The 25,478-nt window shown below is 37.2% G+C and overlaps 1 protein-coding gene across 1 annotated transcript; it reads left to right on the top strand.

The window, feature by feature from the left end:
* LOC117339663 (transient receptor potential cation channel subfamily M member 2-like) lies at positions 1-25,478 on the top strand. Its single transcript, XM_033901377.1, has 26 exons — positions 1-252; positions 1,978-2,056; positions 2,639-2,745; positions 5,240-5,283; positions 7,787-7,857; positions 8,028-8,180; positions 8,557-8,745; positions 9,257-9,476; positions 9,947-10,121; positions 10,784-10,895; positions 11,273-11,363; positions 11,849-11,947; positions 12,234-12,388; positions 12,504-12,787; positions 13,562-13,708; positions 13,984-14,125; positions 14,313-14,390; positions 14,631-14,825; positions 15,118-15,249; positions 15,534-15,779; positions 16,191-16,365; positions 16,710-16,836; positions 17,027-17,223; positions 17,396-17,513; positions 17,745-17,835; positions 21,590-25,478. The coding sequence occupies exons 2-26, from the start codon at positions 1,994-1,996 to the stop codon at positions 21,917-21,919; spliced, it is 3,741 nt and encodes a 1,246-aa protein (XP_033757268.1). The 5' UTR covers positions 1-252; positions 1,978-1,993; the 3' UTR covers positions 21,920-25,478.

Below are 25,478 nucleotides of genomic sequence, written 5' to 3'. Positions count from 1 at the left end.
GGTGTGTATTGTCTGTGTATTCGTGCCAGATTAGAGACATGCCAGTGCCATACACACTCCGGTCTGTTTGTAGGATTACTTTTAAAAACACTGATATACTACTTGGTACATACACACGTATTTGACCGATTGTTATTGTGTTGTTACGTGTCATATAGTGTCTTTAAATCACGACTTTGTATACATATAAAATGGCTTTAAGAAGAAGGAAACGTCAGCGAGTATTGGAAAATAGCTGAGTTTCCCGTAAAGGTATGTTGATTAATTATTTATATCGTTAGTGATCGATGTTACATATGCTTTATACCGCCGTAAATGAACTGATCCAGGCACTACTTTGAGATCTATGATATCATATAATAAACAACACAATAGATAGCATAGCATTGTTATCACAGATGACCTGAAAATGGGTTCGAGTCAAAGTGTATGAGGAAATATTTCCAGATTTTTAGGTAGTAGATTAAAATTTGGTAAAACTGACATCCTATTATATAGTTATTGATCTAGCCAGTAAGTAATATACGGTATTGGGCAACATGACTGTATATGTAATTTAGCGTACATCTGTTTAACGTCTTGAAAATAATAGTACATGTATTATAAGCTGGTAATTGGGTAGATCAATATTTGTCATGAATGTTTTTAGTTAGATATATCGACAGTATGTTGGTCAATATATATACATAAAATGTTTGTATTTCACTATTTCGAAGTCAGCGGCTGTTGTTTGAAACTTTTATATATCCCGAGTATCCCAGGTAACTGAGTTTATTCTTTATAGAATTTTAATGCCCGAACTGAATTTTTACTTCAACTTAAACATGGTTTATCAGAGTTTGAGTTAACGACGTTTTGAGTGTGTGTCGTTTACAGGAAGGTAAATGAGTAAATTAATAGACATGGGCTATCATTAAGGTAATCGAGTAAATATATAATGAACATAAGAGATAGATTGGGTAATATTATCTAGGTGTTTACAATACTGTCTACATACATGCAATTGAGTTGGGGAATAGTATTTATGTGTAAGGTAAGTAACTGTGGAGACACGTGATCAATATAAGTTATTAATGATATATAATTAACACAGAGCTATCATTGATATAAACATACAGGTAGGTTATAATTATCTAAATTGTAATATGCAAAATGAATTATTTCCAATTATTTTGAGGTAATAACACATAGATTCAACTTTTAACAAAGATTTGCAATTATTTCAAATTTACTCTTCCAAAAAAGGTATTTCCTACCAAGACCGACATACTCTTTAGTTGGAGAGGAAACGTGATATTGTAAGATTGTGTTTGATTACAACGTAACTAAAGGATTACAACCAGTTTGAACAGATCTGATTTATCATTTCAACACAGTTAGTAAATACTTCACGGACATGTTTTCCACAAGAAATGACCTAGCCTTCTACTCAATGTCCCCCTGTGCTGTCCTATACAGCAAGACCTCGATAATACACTGACCATAAATCAATTCAGATACATATTATATGAATGTGGAGATAGGTAGTACTGTAAATAGCTTGTGTCCACGTACATATTATGATGTTACCTACAAGCAGATTTAAACTCGTCGGGTAACATACCTGGCCTCTTAAATCTGGGTACATGTAATATAACTATTGAAATACCCTTTATGATATGTACAATGACTGGGCTTTACTCTACTGTTAGTCGCTGGGCGTGTTTATTCAGTATTTATAAATATGTTATCCTATGTTGACATAGATATATGACAGAAATAAACATCTTTATAAATAGGCTGTTTTAGAACTATTGTAACGATTGACAACATACTTACATGATTACAGATGATGTCGTCGACCACAAGATTGTTTTCTGTAAACGTAAATTGTTAATAAGTCAAATTGTAAATATTATCGTGAGTCGTGCTAGTCTCAAAACTAATAGTAGCAACTAGTAGCATGTCATTTTAAGGTAATAAAACTGATCTTTGTAGTACTTATACTCAAAAGATGGATACCACGTCAATCCCAATTGTCCAACGGAAACAGAATGATGACATTGCCCAAATAAAGGTATGTTGTCTTCACTTTATCCAATTTCCATCCTTTTTCTTCGCAATTTGGCGTTTTCATGTATCGGATACGCATATAATCTGTTTGGGTTCAATACTCGTGATAATTATATATTTTAGAGGTATGTAATATGGACAACCTATTGGTAACACTGTTTGGTGGTCGTCGTGCTCATACACTGTTACTAAAATGAATTGCCGTCATTTCTTTTTGTCATGAAGGTAGCGATTGTATTAACTGACATACTTTGATCATGTTGCACATTTATGAAAAACTTCTAAACTATTATTATCATCAACCACTGGTCTCTCATTTAAATCATAAATTATATATTATGATATAAATACTAATAACTTGAAATTACAAACATTTTAATACAGCTCTCTCGATTAACATAACACTTAAGATAGTATCCAAAAGACAAACAGGCGAGGGGGATTATTACCCTTTCTTTCTTTCTTTCTTTCTTTCTTTCTTTCTTTCTCCAGACACAACACTAGCTTGTCACTTTACCTCTGAACATTGATTAAACTGTTGTTTTTGTTTTTTTTTTTTTTTTTTTATTCGGTGTCTGTAAACTAGAACAGAGATGACGAGCTGGGATTTGTCTCTTCACACTTCCATGAATTTTGTTGTGGCCAGTTTGACGAGGAGGATGGACAGGAAGGAATGCTTTCTAATACAAAAATGTAAGCTTCCCTTGATATATACTCAGTGTTTATCACCTGCCCCGTCACTACCATGTTCACCTGTACAGTCCCGTCACTACCATATACACCTGTACAGTCCCGTCACTACCATGTTCACCTGTACAGTCCCGTCACTACCATATACACCTGTACAGTCCCGTCACTACCATGTTCACCTGTACAGTCCCGTCACTACCATATACACATGTACAGTCCCGTCACTACCATATACACCTGTACAGTCCCGTCACTACCATATACACCTGTACAGTCCCGTCACTACCATATACACCTGTACAGTCCCATCACTACCATATACACCTGTACAGTCCCATCACTACCATATACACATGTACAGTCCCGTCACTACCATATACACCTGTACAGTCCCGTCACTACCATATACACCTGTACAGTCCCGTCACTACCATATACACCTGTACAGTCCCGTCACTACCATGTACACCTGTACAGTCCCGTCACTACCATGTTCACCTGTACAGTCCCGTCACTACCATGTTCACCTTACAGTCCGTACCATATACACCTGTACAGCCCCGTCACTACCATGTTCACCTGTACAGTCCGTACCATATACACCTGTACAGTCCCGTCACTACCATGTTCACCTGTACAGTCCCATCACTACCATGTTCACCTGTACAGTCCCGTCACTACCATGTTCACCTGTACAGTCCCGTCACTACCATATACACACCTGTACAGTCCCGTCATTACCATATACACCTGTACAGTCCCGTCACTACCATGTTCACCTGTACAGTCCCGTCACTACCATGTACACCTGTACAGTCCCGTCACTACCATGTACACCTGTACTGTCCCGTCACTACCATGTACACCTGTACAGTCCCGTCACTACCATGTTCACCTGTACAGTCCCGTCACTACCATGTTCACCTTACAGTCCGTACCATATACACATGTACAGTCCCGTCACTACCATGTACACCTGTACAGTCCCGTCACTACCATATACACCTGTACAGTCCCGTCACTACCATATACACCTGTACAGTCCCGTCACTACCATATACACCTGTACAGTCCCGTCACTACCATGTTCACCTGTACAGTCCCGTCACTACCATGTACACCTGTACAGTCCCGTCACTACCATGTACACCTGTACAGTCCCGTCACTACCATGTACACCTGTACTGTCCCGTCACTACCATGTACACCTGTACAGTCCCGTCACTACCATGTACACCTGTACTGTCCCGTCACTACCATATACACCTGCACAGTCCCGTCACTACCATATACACCTGTACAGTCCCGTCACTACCATGTTCACCTGTACAGTCCCGTCACTACCATGTTCACCTGTACAGTCCCGTCACTACCATATACACCTGCACAGTCCCGTCACTACCATATACACCTGTACAGTCCCGTCACTACCATATACACCTGTACAGTCCCGTCACTACCATATACACCTGTACTGCCCCGTCACTTCCATGTACACCTGTACAGTCCCGTCACTTCCATGTTCACCTGTACAGTCCCGTCACTACCATGTACACCTGTACAGTCCCGTCACTACCATATACACCTGTACTGCCCCGTCACTTCCATGTACACCTGTACAGTCCCGTCACTTCCATGTTCACCTGTACAGTCCCGTCACTACCATGTACACCTGTACAGTCCCGTCACTACCATATACACCTGTACAGTCCCGTCACTACCATATACACATGTACAGTCCCGTCACTACCATATACACCTGTACAGTCCCGTCACTACCATATACACCTGTACAGTCCCGTCGCTACCATATACACCTGTACTGCCCCGTCACTTCCATGTTCACCTGTACAGTCCCGTCTCTACCATATACATAATAATAATATAAAGATAATAATAAATACTTTATGAGCGTGTCACACATTTTAAAATACATACATAATAGTTTTAACTAAAACAATGCATGATTTATAAATTGCCCAGCCAGTATTTGGCTTACAAGACACAGAAATTAATATACAACATTAACACAAATCAATCATGATTAAAAGAACGACGTTTTCTCATACATAAAAACACTGCTCTAGCTATAAAACACTGCAGAGATGCCTCATTCATTAAAAATATAAATTTATCTTTCGAACACATATCTAAAAAATCTGATTAGATGTCATTAGCCTTTATAAAAAGAGGTTCCCGGAATTCATTATAATAATCACACTCGCATAAAAAATGAATTTCAGATTCAACAGATTTAGATTTACAATATGTACACAGTCTATCACATAATTGTATTGCAGGTTTAAAATAGCGACCAGTCTCTATACATAGTGGCATAGTATACACCTGTACAGTCCCGTCACTACCATATACACCTGTACAGTCCCGTCACTACAAATGTATATATTTTACATATCATTACAACAATGAGTATGCATTCCTCGCTATAGAAGTTATGTGTCTTGATACTAAATATCGACATTGTACTATCTTTTAGCTGCAAGTGTGGACAAACAAATGTTGAACACCGGAAAGATTATAGTAAGTAGTGGATGTGTTTATAGGATATGTGAAGTCTTCTCGATTTATGATTCTTACATTACTTTGAGTAGTTACTCGTTCTGACCTACATACATACCTTTATATAATATTAACATTCCCATGTACCTTATATTGAGGAAAGTAATATCTCCCCTTCTGACATAAATGCATGCTTTAATCAATAATAGTAGTGTCCCCTTCTCATATGCAGCCATATATTGTTAATGCATGCCTTTAATTGATAAGCGTAATATGACCTTCAGCATAAATACATACGATTAATCAATGAGGGTAGCCTTCCGATATAACAGTTCCCCTTCTGACATAAACACATACCTTAAATTACATAGAGTAGTTAGCCTTTCTGACATTAACACATACCGTTAATTAATTAGGGTAATCCACCCTTCTGACATAAATACATACCGTTAATTAATGAGGTAATCCACCCTTCTGACATAAATACATACCGTTAATTAATGAGGGTAATCCACCCTTCTGACATAAATACATACCGTTAATTAATGAGGTAATCTACCCTTCTGACATAAATACATACCGTTAATTATTGAGGGTAATCTACCATTCTGACATATATACATACCGTTAATTAATGAGGGTAATCCACCCTTCTGACATACATACATACCGTTAATTAATGAGGGTAATCTACCCTTCTGACATAAATACATACCGTTAATTAATGAGGGTAATCTACCATTCTGACATATATACATACCGTTAATTAATGAGGGTAATCTACCCTTCTGACATAAATACATACCGTTAATTAATGAGGTAATCTACCCTTCTTACGTAAATACATACCGTTAATTAATGAGGGTAATCTACCCTTCTGACGTAAATACATACCGTTAATTAATGAGGGTAATCTACCCTTCTGACGTAAATACATACCGTTAATTAATAAGGGTAGTCTACCCTTCTGACGTAAATACATACCGTTAATTAATGAGGGTAATCTACCCTTCTGACATAAATACATACCGTTAATTAATTAGGGTAATCTACCCTTCTGACGTAAATACATACCGTTAATTAATGAGGGTAATCTACCCTTCTGACATAAATACATACCGTTAATTAATGAGGGTAATCTACCCTTCTGACATAAATACATACCGTTAATTAATTAGGGTAATCTACCCTTCTGACGTAAATACATACCGTTAATTAATGAGGGTAATCTACCCTTCTGACGTAAATACATACCGTTAATCAATTAGGGTAATCTATCCTTCTGACATAAATACATACCGTTAATTAATGAGGTAATCTACCCTTCTGACGTAAATACATACCGTTAATTAATGAGGGTAATCTACCCTTCTGACGTAAATACATACCGTTAATTAATGAGGGTAATCTACCCTTCTGACGTAAATACATACCGTTAATTAATAAGGGTAGTCTACCCTTCTGACATAAATACATACCGTTAATTAATGAGGGTAATCTACCCTTCTGACGTAAATACATACCGTTAATTAATGAGGGTAATCTACCCTTCTGACATAAATACATACCGTTAATTAATAAGGGTAGTCTACCCTTCTGACATAAATACATACCGTTAATTAATGAGGGTAATCTACCCTTCTGACGTAAATACATACCGTTAATTAATGAGGGTAATCTACCCTTCTGACATAAATACATACCGTTAATTAATGAGGGTAATCTACCCTTCTGACGTAAATACATACCGTTAATTAATGAGGGTAATCTACCCTTCTGACGTAAATACATACCGTTAATTAATTAGGGTAATCTACCCTTCTGACGTAAATACATACCGTTAATTAATGAGGGTAATCTATCCTTCTGACATAAATACATACCGTTAATCAATTAGGGTAATCTACCCTTCTGACATAAATACATACCGTTAATTAATGAGGTAATCTACCCTTCTGACGTAAATACATACCGTTAATTAATGAGGGTAATCTACCCTTCTGACGTAAATACATACCGTTAATTAATGAGGGTAATCTACCCTTCTGACGTAAATACATACCGTTAATTAATAAGGGTAGTCTACCCTTCTGACATAAATACATACCGTTAATTAATGAGGGTAATCTACCCTTCTGATGTAAATACATACCGTTAATTAATGAGGGTAATCTACCCTTCTGACATAAATACATACCGTTAATTAATTAGGGTAATCTACCCTTCTGACGTAAATACATACCGTTAATTAATGAGGGTAATCTACCCTTCTGACATAAATACATACCGTTACTCAATTAGGGTAATCTACCCTTCTGACATAAATACATACCGTTAATTAATCAGGGTAGTCTACCCTTCTGACATCCCCTTCTGGTATAAAGATATACCTTATATTGGCTGAAATAGCCTTCCTTCTGTTACATTACATGATAACTTTGATATTTCACATCTTGATTGTAAACAATGGTTCAAGAACAGATAACAAGCGATCACCTAACCAGTGTATACGATTCGTTTGTAGGAGGGCCCCAGTCGTTAAGAAACTCATTATACTGTGGCAAAATATGGAGGAATCGGATCAACTCACTCAAGGTTCGTTACACTTTATATATATTAATTAGTGCTTATAAAAATGCATTAGGTGATGAGTTACACAGCAAGTTATCTTATAATAATATCTATTCTGGAATATAAAAACAGCTTTGTAAAAAGGTATCAAAACCAGCAATCCAAACAGACAAATTCTTTCTATTATACTTCAGTATGTTCAAGTAGCTACTAGGGATGACCCGGGAAAGATACTCGAGCATTTTTCGAGGTACTGGAAGATTAAAGATGCTGGTTTGGTTATATCCGTTGTTGGCGACGAGATTCCACTAAAGCTTTGGAGGAATTTTCAGTCTAAACTTGTTCAGGTTAGTTATAATTTCTTTATTGTAATACCTATTGTATAAGTGTATTTCAATTTATATGTTTATAGAACAAGTGAAAATTATATGTATGACTTGTAATAATGTATTTTTACTGTTGCATAAGTTTATAGTATTTTCGTTACAAATATATAATAAAGTTACTGGTAAATATGTATAAATGTAATATAAAAACTGAGGTCAATATGGTGCTATATCGCCCTTTTTTAATGAGGAAAACATCTGAGCTGAGCATTTTTCTTCCACGTCGATTTAGCACCATGTGTTAGACGAAATTAAACATCCAAAATTATACATATAGATCGATATTCTACTGAAAGACAAAAAAACAACATAAGCATGTTTGTATTCCTGGTTGAAGTTTTCCCGTGATGCTGATGCGATGGTGATGACTTCCGGTTTAGACGAAGGTATAACGAAATCAGTGGACAAAGTGTTCAGCAAGATGGATCAGTCCTACAAGCAGCGGAGGGTTCCTGTAATCGGACTGTCGCCGTGGAATATGATCAAAGAAAAGAACATGCTCATAGCAGATCCAAGAACTTTTTCGGTTTGTTGGGATGAGATATCATTGTTTTTAATAACTCATTCCATATTTTTAACACCATGTACTGATACAGTAACGATTACGTTAATTGGACATTCTCTATCAATAGACATTCAAATATTCTGAGACGTATCAAAATAGAGAGGCGATAAATACAAAAAAAAAAACAATGATTATACTCTTTGTGCATTATCTTTTATATCATTTGTAAGCCGTCTACCCATCTAATCGGGTCAAATATTATCGATTGATCAATTCATTGTTATGTTCATAGGTGAAGATGAAACAAAACTAATATTAAAATGTATAGAACACGTATCGCTTCTCTATCTTTGTACCTCTTCAATGTTCGCAATACTTATCTATATTTCTTTCATATTTTCCCTGGTTTATCGATTTTGAGTATAACGGTTTCGTTTGCATGTCGGTATTTTCTGATTTTTAGATACATTATTAAGACTAAAGTCTGATGCTATGATGTAATGATCAATCAAATACTTTCATACCTTTACAGCGCACCTCACAAAAACAAAGTAAGTGGAACGTGGACATCATGACCAGAGGTGACACACGACTATGTCACGGACTAGGTTACCACATGTTTGTAGACTTTGCTCACGACAAGGCCAGGTATTACAGTGATGCCCTTGTTGGGGAGTATACAGAGAAAGTGATGAAGTATCGACACCGAATAGAACAGAAACTGATGGAACTGAATGAAGACGAGCATACAGGTACATGGAAACAGGGACTGTATAAATACAAAGATACAGTTTTAACGTTTTATGTGGTGATTGCTGCTCTCTGTCTATATTTTGACATTTCTGTCGACTTTTTTTATCGTCAACTGTCACCTTCTACTTACATGCCTCACTGACAAATGACGAAACAGCTGTATGATGCAGTTTAATTTGTGTTTGGCTCTACTTTATCTAACTGTCATCTTATTGAGAAAAAACGCGTATAAACAATTTAGTATGTTTGCCATTAGTATAATCAAGGTGCTTCGTTATTATATGACTTTCGCAAAATCCTTCAACTTATATACGTATGGATATTCCTAATATGTTAAACTTAAAAAAGTAAAAATTTTAAAGTAGCCGAAGATAAAATAATTTCGAGATAATAACAGGTTTTGTTTCCCCTTCATTAAAACTCGGATTCACCTCGTTTAAAATTACTGTATATATATATAATTTTCCAGCAGAACACGCGCAGCTCTCTGCACCAGTGGTCATCGTTCTGGCAGGAGGAAATGAGTCAACACTGACATATATTGACCTCGCTTTGAAGGCAAAATTACCAGTATTGGTAATAAAGGGTACCGACGGCCTAGCAGGATTCATCGCCAACGCGAATAACCCTAGTTTGGAGTTTGGGTAAATATATATAACACAACTTCATATTGAGCAGAATATGATTTCTTGGAAGTTAAACATGGACAACTGCCTTTTTTATTTGATGTTATGTGATGAATTCTTTAATGTTCCTTGTCTTAAAATCTAAACAAGAAAGAAAGCCCCAATACACTCTCTCGTAAATAGTGTCCAAATTTATTATTTTCACATGTCTTGATAAATAGTGTATTTATCATCTCTGTATAAATTATGCGACAATATCGCGGAAATAATACCAGCAGTGTGAATAAGTGATTTTTATCATTTGAATGGTTTACAAAACGCCGAGTCACATTAAGATACTATAGAGCTCTAGAACTCAGTATTTTATTCAAATTGATGCTAGTCCTAACAATAGTACAAACTATACTGCGTGTTTGTTATTGCCGATACATGTGGTTTAGATATACAAAGTTGATATCCTCCTATGGAATATTTATCATCAGCTCTAAGCCATGGACTCCTGGTAAGATATTTTGTTGAACAAAAATGACTGATAGAGTTGTCTATCTTTGCTTATATGTTGATTGTTACTCGATATATTGTATACAGATTTTGTTCTTGTTCGAAGTATATTGAAATAAAAAAAAAAAAAATTTAGTACTAAGATAAATCCAGTTTATGTTTTTTTTCCCTTATTTCAGTGATTTTGTAGAAGATTTCTTCCAATATATTTCTGTCTCTCGAACCTACACAGAACGTGAGAAATCGCGAATATCTTGTCAGCTGAAGGAACTGTATCAAAATCTCCAAACCGTAAGTCACATTTACAACAACAGTTACACATGCAAAGAATGCATTTTTAAAATCATGCATTTTTGCTAAATGACAAGTTGGAAAGTTTATGCATGACTATTAATGGAAATTGATGGCCAAGAGTATATTAGCAGATAATTAATGCTGTATCAATACTGCTTATGTTATCTCTAGTATCGTCTTAAATGTGTATGTAGTTTTCATAGATGTGATAGAAACATTGGAACGTAATACAACTGTGTATCTTATCAAAATAATTGAAAAGGAAGCATAAAACAGACAGTAAGAACATAACGGTATTGGGTAGTAACGGAGAATTAAAAACCGTTGATTTAAACAGATTTTAGATGTTTATGATACGCAACTTTCTGTATCAGGACAGTGAAGAATGTTTTGCTGTATGCGATTTGGAGAAAGAAGTCGATTTCAACAACAAGATTCTCACAGTCCTCCTCAACAGCAGCACACGTAATATTCTTTTACATAAAACCATTGTCCTCTCTATAACTGTGGCGGCACGATGGTCTAGTGTTAGGAAATAAGGCCACATGACCAAAGAGTCGCTAGTTCTGGTCAAGGCATCCACAATATGTTATATCCTTGAACAAGTAACTTCACTCAGTTGTGTTCAATTCGACTAAGCTTTTAATGTGTACGTGATAGGGCAGTCTGGAAGTTATTAGTGCCGAAATTGCACCTCCGGTGGCTGTTTCTGGAAGTTGAGAAAGATGAAAGGCTGATTAAAGCCAAATGGCCATTGATAATTCATCAATCGCTTTGAGACGAAAATATCTATTCAAATTTTCAAGCTTCAAATTATTTTTTTTTGTTACGTATGATAACGCTGAAAGTATTCTTACCTTTACATTTCTGGTCAATATGTCCTGGACTCTGTATGTAATGTGAAGGACGTGTAAGTACAAATACATGTATACGTATTTTGTATCTCCTAGGACACCCGAAGAGACTGAGCAGAATCCTGAGTCTAGCGGTGGAATGGAATATGCTCAAGAACGAACAAGTCCAGGAACTACTTACTCAACACCTTGATTGTATGTCATTCACATAGACACATATTTCAGAAATAAAGATGCCAAGACGCTCGAGTGTTTCAGCATTATGCTTGGAATTAAATTATTGTATTGTTTAGACGACGCGACAAGTTTAGTTTTGAATGGGGGTTCAAACATTGTCAAAGAAAAAGCTATGAAATAAGATGTATAGTACATTCAAAAATGATATTTGCATTAGGTGACCAAGGAGTATTTCTACGTATTCCAATGATCATGAAACAATGATTTGGTCGATCTTAAATCTGACTACACGCTATCTTTTCAGCCTGTGATACAGAGATGTTCCATGAAACTCTGTTGACAGCCATAACTACTCAGGAGAATCGACTGGACTGGATTGAAGAGCTCATAGGCAAAGAAATTACAATTGTCGACTTCAATAACTTCATAAGCAAAAATCTCCATCAGCTCTACGAGAGGGTAAGTAGTGTGGACTTGTGAAAAAATTATCATTGGAAAAACAACGAAAAAAACCCAAAACAACCAAACAAACAAAAATACAATACGCCATATGTAAATTGTTTTTAAATTGCAGGCATGTTATGATTACGGAATGACTATCTGGGAAGACATAGCTCCAACATACCTTTATCGAGATGAAAAGAAATCAGACGAAGTAAAGGCCATATCAGACCGAAAGGTTATAGTACGAGTGTTGAAGAACCTGTTTGACAGGTATGAAGATGATTTTGTGGCTACAGAATTTGAACTGCAGCAGAAAACTGACAAAAGCAACATGAGAGCTTTGTTGCCAGAACGTCCAGGAAACTACTCCTACCCGTACAAACATCTTCTGATCTGGGCTGTTATCTTCCTAAGGTATATATGAAATATATGCTAATATACAAAGACTCTTATTCTTGTATATATTTTGTTAAAACCAAGGTGGCAAGAATACGCCATTCGAATATGAAATTAAAAGTGAAAAATTGAAAAAAAATGAAAACAAAAACAGCAGAATTCAGAGTTATATACATGTACATCATCATGATTCTTACCGAGTTTCATGAACTGGGATAGTGCCAAGGGGTGAAAACTGGGATAGTACCAGCACGAGAATTGCGATAGTGCCAACGAAACCAATAGTAATGCTGACGAACATTGAACACGTTATTCTCACACAAGCAAAAATCAATTATATTGATAACTTGACTATCAAAATGCCTATAAGCAAACACAACTGAAAAATACATGTGTTGGAGATCCTGTCCTACGAAACTATCCGATAAAATAAAGTATTGAATGAAGACAAAGGGTATGAGGATGCAGTTTCTACACATTGGCCTGACAAACGAACTATTTTATTTCATATCTATTCATTCATTAGATTACTTATTTAGTAGATCTCATTCGACCCTAAAAATATCTAGAGCGATACATGATATGAACATATATGTTTCTTAGCTTTGTTTTTTTTCTCTCGCAAAGATTAAGACCGTATTTTGAACTGTTCAGTAATCAACAAAATAGAACTGGCTGATATTTTGCATTTGTAATTTGAAGGTAACCAATACAAAAATGGCCATAAGGTCCCATAGCCTTACTTGATTGTAATCTTACACCTTCAACTGTGATGATGTAATTGATTTCTAGGCCAGATATCGCTAAATTTGCTTGGCGGAAGTTACGACAGGAGCCGTTGCAGAGTGCTATTGCCATGTGTTACCTATCGGAGACAATGAAATCCCAGATCGACGACAGATTTCAGAATGAGAAAGAACAACTAGAAATCAACAAAAAGTACGTAACCCTCTGTATCTAGCATTTGGCTTCCATGTTCGCTATTTTCATTTTTTACACTTTACAAAGTATTCATCGATAGATGTTTTTTTTTAATTCTCTACTCCAAAAGTTAACAACATATTTAGCCGTAAGCACAAGACTCGGTAAGAATTACCCCTGCTGTGTAAATGTATTTATGGCCAACGTTGCTTTTATACTTCATAGCAGTATCAATTAATATTGTTTACGTTCGAAGAAAAGTTATTTTATGACATTAAATCAAACTGTTGCAGGATGTTCGAAGATTTGGCCATCCAGCTGCTAAGTGCCTGTAATGTTGGAGACGAGAATCTCACCCAGTTACTGTTGTGTTGTCCGTCGACTGTGTGGGGTGGACTGTCTGCTCTACAGATGGCAGCGAGCGGAAATGTGACGGTAGTTGTTTCTGTCAATCACAAAGTTCAATTAATTCTTTTGTTCAATCTATAACTTTTCAGGATGTATATACATATCTAACGTTCCTTAAACGCTCCCATGAATAAATCTGTGTATTGAACTTATAATGTAATACAAGATTATTGAATAGAATAATTTTCTCCTGGAAATGTTTGTCTCGTTTTAGAACTTTATGGCAGCACAGGCAGTACAGAAGTTCATGGATGATATATGGAATGGTGGAGTATTTGTGGACGTGAAAAGGGTAATAATAAAGAGAGTATTCAGTAACTAGCTTATATCGTAATCACAACGAAAGTCCCATTGCCTTGTTAAAACCATCAGATACTATTTAAACATTTTTCAGTACCGTAGATCTGATCTTGGACGATAACAATTATGGACGGTGCCCCATATAATAAAAAGGACACGAGATCAGGTATGAAGACTAATTAAAATCCCTTTATACAAATGATTACAATTGTACATACTTTACGGTTTTCAGATGGTCTTGTTACAAGTGATGCCAATTCTCGTGGCTACACCTGTCATGAAGGTCAGGGTTCCATATATTCTCCAGAAGACAGAGGATTTAGATGAGACTTACGGAAGGAAAGGGGGATCAAAGTTCCTCGTGCGAACGTATCAAAAGTTCAAACTTTACTTCAACTCCCCGAGAACAAAGTTCTTTTATCATAACGTAAGTCATGGTATATAGGAAGTTCGGTGCTAAAGTTGACTTTATGCCTAATATTTGGATAATATGGAACTGGGCAGCAAGAGAGTTATAATTTTCTTGTCGAGAACAGAACGACACTTTTAAAAAGTAATGCTTAGTATCGCAAAGCTCATATAAACCTTAGGTATCTTATTTCTTTTAAGATTAATAAGATTTGGATCTTAAATGCTTTGATATATGCCATAGTTTTACCAGCAGAACTGATTTGCATTAAAAAAAAAGCTATCTATTTATTTGTTTGTTTGTTTTTCAGATGACGTATTTCATGTTTCTTGGACTATTTGTGTATATGGTTTTGGTAGACTTTAAGAAAGCATACGTCACCATCATGGAGAGCGTCTGTCTGGCATGGATTCTCACCCTGTTGGTGGACGAACTGTATACCGTAGGTGTAATATTATATCTCTCATTCTAGTTTATCATGCAAGTATAATATCGCGTTTTAATGATTTCAAGCCAAATATACAATGTTATTATTCTTTTTGCTGATTTGTAAGATATCAAATGATGATTTAAATCAGTGTTAATGACATCTACAATTGTAAATAAAATAACTTTTTTTTTGTCAATTTTCAACAATGTTTAGAAAGTATTTCTGCATAGATTAAATCAATGTGATATCTTTGGAGGTCGGTCTTTACTTTTTGCTATTTGTTGCTGTTTTTCCAGTTGGGGATCTTTCCAACAGCCAGCTGGAGGGCGACATTTCGTGACCTTATCGGTCTGACAACCATTGTGGAATCCCTGAATGCCCTATTGTTTGTTCTTGGTTACTGTGTCCACCACCTGGAGCCTGACCAGACCTTTACAAAAATAGCCTATTCCATCAATCTCGTCATCTTCCAACTCAAAATATTCAAGGCGTACATTGTCGATCAGACTTTGGGACCTCAGGTCGTCATGGTAAAAGAAATGGTAATGAGTACTTATGTTTATTTTTGTATTAATCACGGGGCAGCTCAAACTTTTAATTGTGTTCAGAATTGTTGATGATTTGTTGATTTTTGAGATCTGTAGTCGCGAGAAAAAAATTCTGCCGCCAAAATAACCAGGTATGATAAGTTATGTTAATTACGAGTTTAACATATGGAAGTAAAGCATGGGGGTTAAAAGTTTATGGATGAACTGTATACTGATACATGGTATGATTGGGCACTGATTTGATTGGATACTGAGTTGATTGGATACTGATAAATGGTATGATTGAAAATGCTAAATTTTATGCTTGAATACTGATAAATTGTATGCATGAATATTGATAAATTATATAAAAAAAAAAAAAAACCACTCGTGTATGTTTCCATTCGTGTTATTTTAATACTTTAGACGGCGTCCATGCTGCAGTTCCTCCTGATCTTACTGATCTTTATCGTGGCCTATGGAACATCTAGTCAGGCCTTGCTCTATACAGAGCGACATCCTTCCTGGAACATCATTAGGGACATCTTCTACCAACCTTACTGGACAGTTTACGGCGAAGTGGGATTAGATGAAATAGCTGGTACGCAGTTTAATAGCAAATGTTCGAGAAACATTGTCAGTGATCTATCTGACATAGGATTTCCAGATAAACGGCTACTCAGGAAATATTACAAAGGGGTATATTTCTCAGTGTAATACAGATGTATGTATTATCAGCAGTTCGGTATTCACTATGGGTAGTATGGTTTAATACTATATCAGATAGCAAGGTAACACATTATAAATATGTTTATTAATTACCCTTCAAAATATAACAAGGTGGTGAGATAATATAGCAGTGTGCCTTCAGCTTTAATGGCGTGTTCAGAATACTGATTGGGGATTGTGTCTCTATCTTACTGACTTCTTATTTGATTTTTGTAGATGATCCGGATTGCGTTGACGATGCTAAGTTTTGTCGGAAGCAACATAGTCTCGTATATATATTCCTTGGTATCTACATATTGTTGTCGAATGTCCTTCTTCTCAACCTACTGATTGCTATTTTCAGGTAAAGTTTTAAACTATTCTATGTTATTACACTGTGTTGACGTTAAAAGTTTTGGTTAAAGAGAAAAGAAAAGTTATTTAACCTTTGTATTCATATATAAATGTTTGACATTCTAACAGAATAGATGCAGGGGGTGTCGTATATTACTTGCAAAACATCATTTCATTAACATTGTCTTTTTTCATTACAGCAACATTTACAACGTGATATTCGAAAAGACATCCGCTATTTGGCGCTACAACATGTACTTTTTAACATATGAGTACCAGCTGAAGACGGTTTTTGTACCGCCTTTTTCTATCTTGGTTCATATGGCGAGATTTCTGAGGTTCATATTCTGCTGCAAATGTAGGAAAACAATACTAGGAAACCAGATCACTCTAAAAGGTAATTAAAAGTCATGTTCTTAAGGTTGGGGATATGTACGAGTTATCGCCCCTTTTCCATTAAATTGACAAAAAGCTCCGAAAAAGTGTGCTTAACTTTTAAGGCTTAACATTCATCATGAAATCTCGTCGTGTCGAAATATCATACGAACTGAGTTGTGCTCATATTTCAGACAATGAGTATCATCGTGTCAATCGGATGCAAATTGAAGAGCGGAAAAACATGTTTCAGAAAGAGTTAAAGGAAACGCAAACTTCATTAACAATACAAATACAGAAAATTGTCAGCAGGTAAGTATACCAGGTTAACATAGGATTTATATTTGATCAAATGTATTTTCCACATTACGTCATGGATTATCTGTGAGTCACAGAAATTATTCACAATATGTCTCTTCTCTAGACAATTGTGTATATCATTGCATAAAACATGTTTAAAATCTAAACGACGGTTTAACAATAATCCTTACTGAACATATTAGATCCATTGTAAAAGAAGTTACATGCATATGTTTCTAACAGACTAGATAAGATTGAGGAAACTTTGAGCAGTGACCACATGGAGATGACCACTGTGAAGCTTGACCGACTTAACTCCAAACGCTCTTTAAGGGTAGGTACATAAATCGTCTTATACAACTTCGTGTACCAGGTAGTATTTTGGGATGTGAATAAGGGGACACAACTCCGGTTCTCCGTGCATGAATATACACGTAATATTACCAACACCCAAGGCCTATGATTAGAAGATGCACTCCGTTAGAAAATACTGTCCTTTTTTAGCGTAATTATCCGTAACATAACATGCAGATTATAATACCACATACGACCCCAGAGACACGACCTAACAACGACTACATTGCAATACCACATACGACCCTAGAGACACAACCTAACAACAACTACATTGTAATACCACATACGACCCTAGAGACACGACCTAACAACGACTACATTGCAATACCACATACGACCCTAGAGACACAACCTAACAACAACTACATTATAATACCACATACGACCCTAGAGACACAACCTAACAACAACTACATTGTAATACCACATACGACCCTAGAGACACAACCTAACAACGACTACATTGTTATACCCCACACGACCCTAGAGACACAACCTAACAACAACTACATTGTAATACCACATACGACCCTAGAGACACAACCTAACAACAACTACATTGTAATACCACATACGACCCTAGAGACACAACCTAACAACGACTACATTGTAATACCACATACGACCCTAGAGACACAACCTAACAACGACTATACTGTAATACCACACACGACCCTAGAGACACAACCTAACAACGACTATACTGTAATACCACACACGACCTAGAGACACAACCTAACAACGACTATACTGTAATACCACATACGACCCTAGAGACACGACCTAACAACAACTACATTGTAATACCACATACGACCCTAGAGACACGAACTAACAACAACTACATTGTAATACCACGTACGACCCCAGATACACGAACTAACAACAATTACATTGTAATATCACACACGACCCTAGAGACACAACCTGACAACTACATTATAATACCACATACGACTCCAGAGACACGACCTAACAACAACTACATTGTAATACCACATACGACCCTAGAGACACAACCTAACAACGACTATACTGTAATACCACATACGACCCTAGAGACACAACCTAACAACGACTACATTGTAATACCACATACGACCCTAGAGACACAACCTAACAACAACTATACTGTAATACCACACACGACCCTAGAGACACAACCTAACAACGACTATACTGTAATACCACACACGACCCTAGAGACACAACCTAACAACAACTACATTGTAATACCACATACGACCCTAGAGACACAACCTAACAACAACTACATTATAATACCACATACGACCCTAGGGACACAACCTAACAACAACTACATTGTAATACCACACACGACCCTAGAGACACGACCTAACAACGACTACATTGCTATACCCCACACGACCCTAGAGACACGGCCTAACAACGACTACATTGTAATACCACACACGACCCTAGAGACACAACCTAACAACAACTACATTGTAATACCACATACGACCCTAGAGACACAACCTAACAACAACTACATTGTAATACCACATACGACCCTAGAGACACAACCTTACAATGACTACATTGTAATACCACACACGACCCTAGGGACACGACCTAACAACGACTACATTGTAATACCACACACGACCCTAGAGACACGACCTAACAACGACTACATTGTAATACCACATACGACCCTAGAGACACAACCTAACAACGACTACATTGTAATACCACATACGACCCTAGGGACACGACCTAACAACGACTACATTGTAATACCACACACGACCCTGGGGGCAAAACCTGACAACTACATTGTAATAAAACGTACTACACGCGGCCCTAGGGGAACAACCTGACAACTACATTGTAATACCACATACGACCCTAGGGGCAAAACCTGACAACTACATTGTAATACCACATACGACCCTAGGGACAAAACCTGACAACTACATTGTAACAAATGTACCACACACGGACCTAACGGCACAACCTGACAACTACAATGTAATACCACATACAACCCTAGGGGCACAACCTAACGACTACATTGTAATACTACATCCGACCCCATGACTGGTGCATGGTGATGTCATACACGACCCCAGGGACACACATTTACTGGTACACAGTAATGTCATACACGGCCCCAGGGACACAACCTTACTGGTACATTATAATGTCATACACGACCCCAGGGACACAAACTTACTGGTTCACGGTAATATCATACACGACCCCAGGGACACAAACTTACTGGTACACAGTAATGTCATACACGACCCCAGGGACACAACCTTACTGGTACACAGTAATGTCATACACGACCCCAGGGACACAGCCTTACTGGTACATTATAATGTCATACACGACCCCAGGGACACAAACTTACTGGTACACAGTAATATCATACACGACCCCAGGGACACAACCTTACTGGTACATGGTAATGCCATACACGACCCCAGGGACACAAACTTACTGGTACACAATAATGTCATACACGACCCCAGGGACACAACCTTACTGGTTCACGGTAATATCATACACGACCCCAGGGACACAAACTTACTGGTACACAGTAATATCATACACGACCCCAGGGACACAAACTTACTGGTACATGGTAATGGCATACACGACCCCAGAGACACAAACTTACTGGTACATTATAATGCCATACACGACCCCAGGGACACAAACTTACTGGTACACAGTAATATCATACACGTCCCAGGGACACAACCTTACTGGCACATTGAAATGTCATACACGACCCCAGGGACACAACCTTACTGGTACACAGTAATGTCATACACGACCCCAGGGACACAACCTTACTGGTACACAGTAATGTCATACACGACCCCAGGGACACAAACTTACTGATACACAGTAATGTCATACACGACCCAAGGGACACAACCTTACTGGTACATGGTAAGGTCATACACGACCCCAGGGACACAACCTTATTGGTACACGGTAATGCCATACACGACCCCAGGGACACAACCTTACTGGTACACAGTAATGTCATACACGACCCCAGGGACACAACCTTACTGGTACATGGTAATGTCATACACGACCCCAGGGACACAACCTTACTGGTACACAGTAATGTCATACACGACCCCAGGGATACAACCTTACTGGTACACAGTAATGTCATACACGACCCCAGGGACACAACCTTACTGGTACACAGTAATGTCATACACGACCCCAGGGACACAACCTTACTGGTACACAGTAATGCCATACACGACCTCAGGGACACAAACTTACTGGTACACAGTAATGTCATACACGGCCCCAGGGACACAACCTTACTGGTACATTATAATATCATACACGACTCCAGGGACACAACCTTACTGGTACACAGTAATGTCATACACGACCCCAGGGACACAACCTAACAAGGTACATCGCAATACCACACACGACTCCACTGACACTCCCTACAAGTGACAGGTACATTGTACCTAAGGTAAGTAACTCTTCAATTATAATTTTGACTTTCTTCTGATTTGTCAGAAATATTCTTTTGCAACTACAGTCAAACAACATTAAAACCACTGTTCATTGCTTAAATATCAACAATGGTTATGATCTTTCAACTTATTGTGGTAAATTAATAAAGATAACTGTACTTTTTCTTTTAGTATAGATGTGATGTAACTGCTATGTAAATGTTATTATTCTAATGTAAAATAGAATTGTTTCATGCATTTTAGGGGCCATCGCGTGCAGTGATGTTTACTAAGATGGCAAAACAAGACAGTATCGAACAAATCAAACCTTTGACGATTGAAGATGATTTGCAAAGTGAAAAAGACGAAAATAGCACTCTCCATCAGCCTGAAAATGACAATACAATGGCTCACAAAAGAAGACAAAGAAGAATGGAAAGAAGGTCGGCAAGAAATCTTGATCAGGAATCGGACGAAGACAACGATGAAGAAACGGCAAACATTAATTTATCAAATAATATGTGGCCAAATCATGTCGAGGAAAACGGAAACCCTGCTGTTACACAAAAACAGTTAAATCAGGGAAGGAGATAAAAAACAAGAAGAAAAGGAGAGAAACAGGGAGGTTTATCCTAGGAAAAAGAACAGGATCGAACCGGAAAATATCAATATGAATCAACTGGGCGACAAACACAAAAAGAAAGGAAGGAACAGTAACCCTTTGTTGAGCTCGCTTAAAGATGAAATTTTAGGGACGTTTGAATATAAGGAAACAACAGGACAAAAAAAGGAGAAGAAAGCAAAACAAAGTGAGAGAAACACCAGTACAACAGCTTTAACAAAAGAGAACCTGCTAGAAACTACACAGGGACTGGAAAGTTCGAAAAATCAAAAACGAAAAAGTCGTAAGAAACAAAACGGAAGGAGTAGTGAATCAAACTTAGAGATGGAAAATCTGAAATCAAATGTAGAAAATGACTTTGTAGAAAACGATTTGGTAGAAAATGATTTTGATATTAAGGTTAAATACACACGTCCACCAGACACAAGGAAGGAAAAGTTTAAGCGGACAACGATGAAACGTTCAAGGAGAGGAAACGTGAGCGGAAACATGACAGAATTACCTACGGTGGACAAATGTATCACAAGTGCGTCTCCAACTCGCGCGATATCCCCTTATCTCTCCTCATCTGACAACGAAAGTCAGGCGTAACATACACTTCTATTGTGTTCATTTGTCAACAATTGTCCCATTATGTTATATAACATATAAAGAAAACAAAAGTCGATAGGTGCATCAAGAATCGAAATAATTACCAAAGTGAAATATACATGGGACTGTTCAATGTAACCCTGGTGATCCCTATAACCTTAAATATAACACTGGTAATCCCAATGACCTTTACTGTGGCACTGGTAATCCAAATGACCTTTACTGTGGCACTGGTAATCCCACTAACCTTTACTGTGACACTGGTAATGCCACTAACATTTACTGTGGCACTGGTAATGTCACTAACCTTTACTGTGGCACTGGCAATGCCACTAACCTTTACTGTGGCACTGGCAATGCCACTAACCTTTACTGTGGCACTGGTAATCCCAATAACCTTTACTGTGGTACTGATAATCCCAATAACCTTTACTGCGACACTGGTAATCCCTATAACCTTTATTGTGACACTGGTAATGCCACTTACCTTTACTGTGACACTATTAATGCCACTAACCTTTACTGTGACACTGGTAATGCCACTAACCTTTACTGTGACACTGGTAATCCCAATAACCTTCACTGTGACACTGGTAATCCCTATAACCTTTACTGTGACACTGGTAATGCCACTAACCTTTACTGTGACACTGTTAATGCCACTAACCTTTACTGTGACACTGGTAATGCCACTAACCTTTACTGTGACACTGGTAATGCCACTAACCTTTACTGTGACACTGGTAATGCCACTAACCTTTACTGTGACACTGGTATTACCACTAACCTTTACTGTGACACTGGTAATGTCACTAACCTTTACTGTGACACTGGTAATGCCACAAACCTTTACTGTGACACCGGTAATGCCACTAACCTTTACTGTGAAACTGGTAATGCCACAAACCTTTACTGTGACACTGGTAATGCCACAAACCTTTACTGTGACACTGGTAATGCCTCTAACCTTTACTGTGACACTGGTAATGCCACTAACCTTTACTGCGACACTGGTAATGCCACTTACCTTTACTGTGACACTTGTAATGCCACAAACCTTTACTGTGACACTGGTAATGCCACAAACCTTTACTGCGACACTGGTAATCCCAATAATTTTTAATTTCAACTTGTTGTATTGATTTAGACCTTTATCGATAGAAAGATAGGAAATTAACCACGAGATATACATTGTATTATGTTGAAATATGTTACAAATAGTACCTACGAATATCGAAACGCGATTGATACAAGTGGTATGAAGATAACTAAGAGATAAGAATACTGGTTCGACCAATGGGCCTGGTTCCACAATGCAAGGATTTGTAGTTATCTATCTTGATAGACCGCCAGTTCGACATACGATGTATATTTAATCGCAGATGTACATTTTAGTTAATGTTCTGTTAAATTGTTGTGCATACGAGCTATAGTGAGCGAACATTTTCTAAAGTACTTCCTATTTGTATGGTGTTCATGCTGTTTATCCTTTTATTTTGATGTCTCAGTTAACTGTTATATTTCCTTTTGCTTGGTTATCTCTTCCATAAGCTGCTGTCATTGAGTGTGTCTCCCTAGTAACTCTAATCTTAAATCTGGTCTTTCTGTCTCCTTAGTGAAAAACGTCTTTCCTCGTTTTGATGTATTCCCTTATATTTTGTCTTGTCTTCCTTCTATCAAGTAACTTGTCTTTCATTTTATTTTTTGTTTCCTCCAGCAACTACTCAAATGTTGTATTTCCATTAAATAAGTGCCATTCATAGCGTCCCTTGTCCGCTCTGAAAAAATGTCTCGGTAAGACTTAAGAGTTCTATTGTCTGACATAAATGAAACCAGATAAAAGATAATATTCCTCTGAAAATAGTACATCCAGAATTAATCATGGACTGACACATATATAAAAATAATGTTCTGTTTGTGTTCTAATCTCCCCAACAGATTCACTGACGATTCCTATAACTAGTCAGCGTATACTCGTTATAAAGTTCATACTTTCAGGTGCTAAATTCCAATTGTATTGTTTAGAGACAAACTTCAAATGTACATATAATGTATGTCGGACTTGTAGTAATGTTTCTAGTTTTAGACTGATAATCCACTTTACATTCAAATCTTAGTCTGGCGATCCAGGTTTATCTTCCAGTCTAAGACTGAAACTCGTGGTTTATATTCCAGTCTAGGACTGAAGATCCTGGTTTAAGTTCTAGTCTAAGACTAAATATTCTGGTTTATATTCCAGTCTAAGATTGAAGATCCTGGTTTATATTCCAGTCTAAGATTGAAGATCCTGGTTTATATTTCAATCTAAGACTGAATATCCTGGTTTATATTCCCGTCTGTGACTGGCGATCTTGGTTACATTCCAAACTAAGACTGAAACTCCTGGTTTACATTCCAGTCTAGGACTGAAGATCCTGGTTTATATTCCCGTCTGTGACTGGCGATCCTGGTTTATATTCCAGTCTAGGACTGAAGATCCTGGTTTATATTCCAGTCTAGGACTGAAGATCCTGGTTTACTTTCCAGTCTAAGACTGAAGATCCTGGTTTATATTCCAGTCTAAAAGTAAAGATCCTGGTTTAAGTTCCAGTCTAAGACTGAAGATCCTGGTTTATATTCCAGTCTAGGACTGAAGATCCTGGTTTACTTTCCAGTCTAAGACTGAAGATCCTGGTTTAAGCTCCAGTGTAAGACTGAACGTCGTGTAGTTAACGATCACGTCTGGGGGACCCCTAGTGTCATTATCGCTGATATGTGTACCTCCTGTGTAGATTTGGAGGTTGTGTCAACATTTTACGTCTATTTTTGTCTATTTGTGTTGCAGAACTGACATTAGAAATGATCTGGTGTGAATTTTATTATCTTTTATATTTACTTTATTAAAATATATACATGTATTTAATTGTTTTAAGACATAGCTCGTGAAAATATAACAAATGT

The sequence above is a fragment of the Pecten maximus genome, chromosome 12, assembly GCF_902652985.1.
Source record: "Pecten maximus chromosome 12, xPecMax1.1, whole genome shotgun sequence".
Lineage (NCBI taxonomy): Eukaryota > Metazoa > Mollusca > Bivalvia > Pectinida > Pectinidae > Pecten > Pecten maximus.
The sequence above is the reverse complement of the archived record's forward strand: the minus strand, read 5'-3'. Positions and strand labels throughout refer to the sequence as shown.

Coding starts and splice junctions, on each gene's coding strand:
- LOC117339663 (XM_033901377.1), top strand. CDS start 1,994: ATGGATACCACGTCAATCCCAATTGTCCAACGGAAACAGAATGATGAC. Junction 9,477..9,946: donor GAATGAAGACGAGCATACAG/GTACATGGAAAC, acceptor ATAATTTTCCAG/CAGAACACGCGCAGCTCTCT. Junction 15,780..16,190: donor TCGTCATGGTAAAAGAAATG/GTAATGAGTACT, acceptor TTAATACTTTAG/ACGGCGTCCATGCTGCAGTT.